Source organism: Pararge aegeria, chromosome Z (assembly GCF_905163445.1).
Source record: "Pararge aegeria chromosome Z, ilParAegt1.1, whole genome shotgun sequence".
NCBI lineage: Eukaryota > Metazoa > Arthropoda > Insecta > Lepidoptera > Nymphalidae > Pararge > Pararge aegeria.
In genome coordinates, this window is record NC_053208.1 from 9,239,860 (window position 1) to 9,247,292 (window position 7,433).

Sequence of the window (7,433 nt, forward strand, 5' to 3'; positions counted from 1 at the left end):
ATTTATTCCAAGATACATGTAAAATTGGTACAAACAAACAAAAGAAAACTTAAAATAATTATTAAATACAAAAGTTAACATTAAAAAAAGTCTTAGCAGCAGTGCTATTCAGATTCTGAATCAGTTAAAGGTTTAACGCCTTCTATGAAATCACCGCATGGTCCAGTGGTGCTGCCGCGACACGAAATTGTGCAACGTCTTTTGCTTGTTGAGGGTCCGGGTTCAGGGCTTCCTCGGTTGCAGTTGTCATCACCATCATCTTCATAACCATCATCAGAATCATCGTCTTTGGAACTATCATCGACGCGAATTATAAATTGCTCGGTAATTAAATCAACTACATGGTCACTCTTGACGTACTCTTCTTCTATATCTTTTACCTTTTTACATATTTTTCCCCATTCCTGGGCACCCATTAAGGATACTTTTTCTTTGATAAGTTTGGTACATTCTTGTAAATTCCATTTAACATTTTTGCTAGCTACATATTGTTTAATAGTAGCCCATGCCATTTCTATGGGGTTGAGGTCTGGATGGTAAGGCGGTAATCTCAATATGCTATGGTTGGCTTCTGCTAAAATTTGATCTATTGAAAAAGTTTTAAATCTTTCTTTATTAGCTTTTATCAAGTTGTACAATTGTGGCTTGAGCATTGTTGAATCATATTGTATGCCTTTATCAGTTAGCCAATTCTGCATATCGTCTTTTTAGGTATTGGAGGACGGTGCTAAATCCCATTGTTTATTGTGGTATGAAGCGTTGTCGACAACCACTACAGAATTGGGTGGTAGGTTGGGAATTAATTGTGTCCTAAGCCATTTTTCATAATTCTCGTAATTCATGTTGTCGTGATAGTCCCCTGTTTTGGTGCCGGCTTTAAAAGTTAATAAAGCATTTGGTATAAACCCAGCTTCAGATCCTGCGTGGACTATCACGACTCGTTGTCCTTTAGAAATGGGTTTTTTTAGTCCTTCCGTAGGGCCATCGCTCCAGGCTTTGGTTGTTTAGTGCGATGAATCTACGTAGGATTCATCTGTGTAAACAATGGGTCTTCCTTCTTGTCGATATTTTCTTATTTTACTTAAATATTCAATGCGTTGTAATCGGATATTCGATGTTTCTATTAGTAATTTACGGTTGTTTTCCGTTTTTTTCCAGCGAAATCCTAACTCCTTTACAATTACACGAAGACTTGTTTCTGACCCTTTAAAGTTTATATCTTCCTCAAGTTTCTTTTTTAGTTTCCCAATGGTGGGAAGTTCATTATTCATATGTTATTCATTAAGAATATGTTTTACGAATTCCAACTATTTTTTTTAATTACAAGATAACTATAGTCAACATTTTAGTTTTTCTAAAAAAGGTTTCTAAATAATTCAAACAATACCATTTTTCTATTGTTAGTGTAGTTTTTTCTACAAACGTAGAACAAGGCTAAAGATAAAAAAAATCTACAAACGCAAAATAAGTCGATAGTAAAATTTTTGAAAAGATTTTTATCTTATTACGCCAAAGGAGTATAACTTCTAACGCGTGTACATAAGTACACACACTTTTTTTTTTAAATAAGTAAAAGTAAATCAAATAACTTTTTATAAACTAAAAATCCGTAGGCAACGAGTTCAGGAATAACAGCTCGTTTGAAAAATGAAGTTTCACCAACGAATCATTTCACAACATTTGGTTGGCATATCAACCAAATGTTGGTAAAATAGGACAGTTCGTTGACTCCATCTAGTGAATTTTTGATCAAACTGAACTGTTTCAAAAGCATAGAAGGAACGCCATCATAGATGCATAGATGGCGTTAATGTAATGTTATGGAGAGTTCGCGTTCCGGGTTCTGGGTTAAAAAAAAGCAAACTTAATTTTGGGGGGGTTGAAGATGAAAAATCAGTAATAATAATTGATTGAATGATTATAAAAAAATCGATTTTTAATCGATTATTCATAAAAATTAAATAACATATTAAAATCAATTTCTGCTTTTAAATTATCACAATTATTTTTTCACATCCCTAAAATTTGTTTTAAAGCGTTTTCAATCCGGGCATTCTGTTGTCAAAGATGCCAAGGATGCCATTTTTGAAAAAGTGGAGCAAGATCGGCATATCAGTAGTTACAACGTAGCTGAAGAACTGGGAATTGCCTACATATAGTTTTGGTGCATTTGAAAAAAACTAGGGACACTAAAAAACTGGATATTTGTGTATCTCAAGAGCTCACCTAAACAAACCTAATGAACCGTGTTTCTGATTATTTATTACGACGTAATGAAACCGAACCATTTTTGAAGAAGCTCATAACTGGTGATGAGAAGTGGATCATGTACGACAAGAACGTGCGAAAAAAGTCGTGGTCAAAGGCCGGTCAGGCTTCACAGACTGGCGAAACCCGGGTTAACTCGCAAAAAGGTGTTGCTGTGTGTGTGGTGGGATTGTAGGGCATTATTCATTATGAGCTGTTACCACCAGGCAGGACCATTGATTCTGAACTTAACTGCGAACAACTGATGAGATTAAAGCAAGAAGTTGAGAGAAAGCAGCAGGAATTGATCAACAGAAGGGGTGTGGTTTTTCATCATGATAACACTAGACCTCACACCTCTATAGCCACTCTGCAAAAGTTTGACTGGGAGGTGTTAATGCATCCGCCGTATAGTAATAATCTTAAACATTCAGATTTCACCTGTTTTGGTCTCTTCAGAATTCTTTAGGCAGTGTCAGGTTAAAATCACGAGAGTACTGCCACAACGACTTTTCGCGGTTTTTTTATCAAAATCCCCAAAATTTCTATAGCAATGGGATTATGTTCCAACCTCGAAGACGGCACTAAGTTAATTAACAAAATGGTCCCTACATACTCTAGTTAAATGTATATAAATTATATTAAAAAATGTTTTAAACTTTCTTAAAAAATGCAAAGAAACTTTTTCCCCAACCTAATATTTATTATTGATGCTGTTTTTGTAACTTTTGTATTTTAACCTTTTTATTGTGTAGGTTTCCAGTTATCTAAGATATACATACTGCAATGGGCTTTTTGTAGGACTATTTAAGATAAACATCATACTTTGCCTATAATGTAACTCTAGCTATTATGGTATGGTAGTATGGTGTGGATATAACTTATATCCAATTCAAATAAAATACTACCAAGTAAAATATGCATATGCAATATAATACCATTAAACAAAAATAATAATATAAATAATTCTATTGTCTTTCTCGTAGAAAAATTATGATCATAATATAGCAATGATAGAAGGAAATTATTGGAGAAAAAAAAAACAAGAGACAAAATTTTAACTTAAGTTTAAGTAATCAAGTCAAGAGTTAAGGGCCATAAGATAAGTTATTTAAATCAAAGTTAAGATATTGTTGTACAAGTACTGACTCAGTTTTATACTTTAGAATAAGATTATTTCAAAATAAAAAAAAAAATACCTAAATATACAATAATATAAAATCCAATTTCATTGAAATCATAATTATAACCAAATGTACTAAAGGCTATGGCCACATGAATAATAAGATTCTTGATATGTTATATATGTATTAATAGTATGCTTTAACAAATATTTATAATAATAGGTATAATACATGTATGAGTGTATTTATGTTTGTTGCACTACTATCCTTTTCAATCTTCTACGGGAAGATCAAACCAAAGGGTTCACTGGCAGGGTTTGCTATAACAATGGCTGACCGCCTTTGCATAATAATGTTTGTGTAAATTTATTACTCAATTTGTGTTATTAGTAACAAAATTGTGTGTATATTTTGTATCTATCTATCTAAAAATGCATGTTTGCAATGATAGTATCTATCAATAAAAAAAAAATAACTTGTGTTATCATTAAAATTATACTTACTGAGACTAAAAAAAAAATCATTACCTATGTAGTGGAACTTGTTAGTAAGCTACTACAGTTTAATTATTAGAAAGCAATAAAAATCTTACTCTTAAATCTACAATTCTCTCTAATCTAAACTCTAAAATTATTGACTAGTTTATTGACAGTTTAGTTGGCCATACAACCTTTGTATCGGTTGACTTACCTAGGTAACTAAAATAAATCTCGAAGTACAAAGTAAATAAATAACTTAAATATGTGCACTGTATTTTATTTATGAGAGCCTAACCCAATATTTCTAACAATGTAGCCTATGTGTAATGTGACGTATAAGCTCTAATATTGTAAAGTTTATTTAAAATCCCTAGTTACAAACTTCCGCGTTTATGATATTAGTAGGATAAAATAAATAACAAAACCATCACCGTTTAAAATATTGCTTTTCCCGATTTAGGGGCGTTAATTGTTGAGGAGTTCTCCTGTGAAGTACTTTACCACCAGATCCTTTATGGTGACTATATTAAAGTAATTTAACTGTAACGTGTTTGGGTTTTATTCTGGTCTGGAACTTAATCATAAGTTTCACTTGACCTAATGGTACTTTCCAAAAGATATTCACAAGTTACTATAAATAAATACATTCCCCAAGAACTACAGGTATGCCTCAAACATTTGAAGAGTTTTTCTGATTTCTCCAGAAACTTTAGATCATGATGGATGACCTGATGACGACAAGACCATCTAAAAAGTTTATTGTCACAAAAAATAATGGGAAGATTCATTTTAGAGTTTCAAATTGACGGTACATTTATCTGCAAAGATATTAAAAAAATACTTATATTGTAGAATTTATTTATAACGGTCACACTAAATTTCGGCAAAGGGCAATGACAAACCATTGTTAATTTATTTATTAATTTATAATAAATAAGTAAATACAGAAGTTAAGATTGTGAAATTGACATTAAATTAATATGGCAGCTTCTCTAAACCTTAGGTAGGTAGGAAAAAAATTGTTTTTATCTTAGAAATCAAGTTATATACAGTTTTTAAAACATTTTTCTTTCAAATTATGAAACTTGAATCTTATACATTTAAAATAAAACTTACATATTTTTCATAACTGGTTACAAATAAATGAAAAATAAAAATACCTACATATTTTCTTAGTTTTATTAGGTCTTACACAAGCAAGGTCATTATCATAGCCTATTTAATTAACAGGGTAATCAATACAATAGAATAAACTATGTAAAATTTTACAATTCCAAAGTATTAACAAAGTTATAATGAATCTGCTGATTTGGCACTCTCTTTACCAAAAATAGCAAATAAGAAGAAATAGATACAAAGATTACAGCATTTATTTTGGCTATGGCACATTTTATTTCTTTTTGTCTTAACTTACAGGTAAATCTAATGTTTTAAAATGATACATTAATGATTTTATAAATAAAGTTAAAAATTAAAACAACATTTTTTTATACATATGAATCAGTAGCCTGCCATGTGACCAGGATAGTTGGTAAAGTTACTCATTTTAAAGGATTTCACTGATTAAGGTAAATTCCAGCCATCTAGTCCCCTATCCTAATAGTTAGATAAGTAGTTAAGATAAGTAGACACCAATTACACCCAAACACATACTGCTGGAAAGCTTTATTCTTGGAAGTCCACTGCAACTTGGCTTGTTACACTTGCAAAAGTTAGTGGAATCAACAGTCCAGCGGGAAAGGGATTCTATATTGCAGGATAATAAGCTTGTGCTAAAACTGGCCCATTAAATAAGAAGAACACCGGATCTAGCCTACAGGAACATACATATGGACGAAAAGACTTAAGTTGAATGATTTTCATTCATTTCCTTGTGTTGTTTTTGCATTTCCTTCAGGTTCTGCTCGCTCTCTTTTAAACTTTGCTCTAGGCATTTTTTCTTGGCCTCTAGTTCATTTGTGCGGGTCGTCAATGCTACTATTTTTTCTTCAAGATTACTTTGGACTTGGGTTAAATCGGTCAAAAGGAACATTCTGCCCACTGATTTATAAGCTTTGGTTTCAGGTGGAAGAATACTAATTTCCTGTCTAGCGACATTTGTGTGATGCATAGCTCGCTTCAGTATTCCAATCTGACTATCTATGACATGTATGTTTTGAGTGGTCTCTGCCATTTTGATATCCAGATCACTGAATGCTTTGCTAAGTTCTACACCCAAATTTTCACCCATTGTTTTGTTCTATTTCTCCAAGCTTAAATGTTTAGTTGATACAGATGGATATAGTCAATAAATTGATTTGCACAAATATTTAAGTTAAACTACAATGAATAATACTTGTTTGAATAGACACAAAATCCAGGTGAAAGGATTAACACAGGTAAAACGTATCACACACGTATGTTAGAGGCAAGGTACGCCGGCACAATAAAGAAATCACCGGCGTGCCGAATATTGATCTGCCGTGAGCCGAGGGGCAAGGATGGAGGAACTATCCTCGGGTCACACATGCGCAGTGCGCTACTGAGCTTTAAAGTCAGTCAAATCATATATATCTAGGTACATACTCAAACCTAACTTAAATCTTAAAGCCAGGCGTCCACTTGCGCTAAATCATATTACATTGATTCCAGGGTTTCCATACATTGAAGTCAAACCGAAACTTATTTAGCCTTTTGTGCACTGCGTTCGCCTTTAGCCCATATAAACTCCTATCTATTCATAATCCATTATGAATATGTTGTGCTTTTGCTTGAGTTTAATTAGCACATTTTTTTTCATTATTAATCAATTCATACATTCATTCAATATTAACAAATTGAAAAAAGCTGTGGCACACTTGCCGGGATTATGGCCTGGAATGCCTGGAATGCCTGAATCTATGGTTCTACATGTACTTATTATATTCCTCGGCCAAAGAATAGACTTATAGAAGAATATCGATGTGTCGATATATTAAATGATTGTCATAAAATTTTAAGCAAGGATTATGGAGGGTAGAGGTAAGGAGAGTCATCTTATATGGGAGAAAAGTTGAAAAAGTGTCCAGTTGTTGCGCTAAATAACAGTTCAAAAATCCTCCACAATGGCGCTGGTGGATGCACAGGGTATGGTATGAATGTAGCAATCGTAGATGAATTGAAGTATGCCGAGTTAAAAAATTTAATGTCATTATCGACTAAAGTAGTTAATTATTGAGAATTTCAACAACTTACGTTGTACAAAATATTGTGGTAAATATAACCTTACTTCCTTGTTTATTTTTCAAGCCTACTCTAACAATATTTATATTTGGCGCTTCTTTTAAGAGTTACCTTGATGCAAATGTGGCGCCATCCTAATTTAATACATATTGACGACACTTTTTCATATACCCTCCATAGGATATACAATATACATGACACTAAATTTCGAAGCAAAGGACATAGACAACAAAATAAATAATCACTTTTAAGATTGATGAATTCCTAAAAAAAAAGGGGCGGCAATGGCGCTCTAATTTAAAATTTAATATTATAAATTACGTGTACCCCCTGTGTTTCGCGTTATTTTGGAAGCTCCACGTGTCAGTGGGATTTAAAGGGT

The 7,433-nt window shown here is 32.6% G+C and overlaps 2 protein-coding genes across 2 annotated transcripts; both read right to left on the reverse strand.

Annotated features, from left to right (window-relative positions):
* Window positions 1–104: 104 nt before the first annotated feature.
* Window positions 105–698, reverse strand: LOC120636485. Its single transcript, XM_039907986.1, has one exon. The coding sequence runs from the start codon at window positions 696–698 to the stop codon at window positions 105–107; it is 594 nt and encodes a 197-aa protein (XP_039763920.1).
* A 4,995-nt stretch (window positions 699–5,693) lies between these two features.
* LOC120636487 (prefoldin subunit 1-like) lies at window positions 5,694–6,080 on the reverse strand. The gene has a single exon (XM_039907987.1). The coding sequence runs from the start codon at window positions 6,078–6,080 to the stop codon at window positions 5,694–5,696; it is 387 nt and encodes a 128-aa protein (XP_039763921.1).
* Between the last annotated feature and the right edge of the window lie 1,353 nt (window positions 6,081–7,433).

Coding starts and splice junctions, on each gene's coding strand:
- LOC120636485 (XM_039907986.1), bottom strand. CDS start 698: ATGCAGAATTGGCTAACTGATAAAGGCATACAATATGATTCAACAATG.
- LOC120636487 (XM_039907987.1), bottom strand. CDS start 6,080: ATGGGTGAAAATTTGGGTGTAGAACTTAGCAAAGCATTCAGTGATCTG.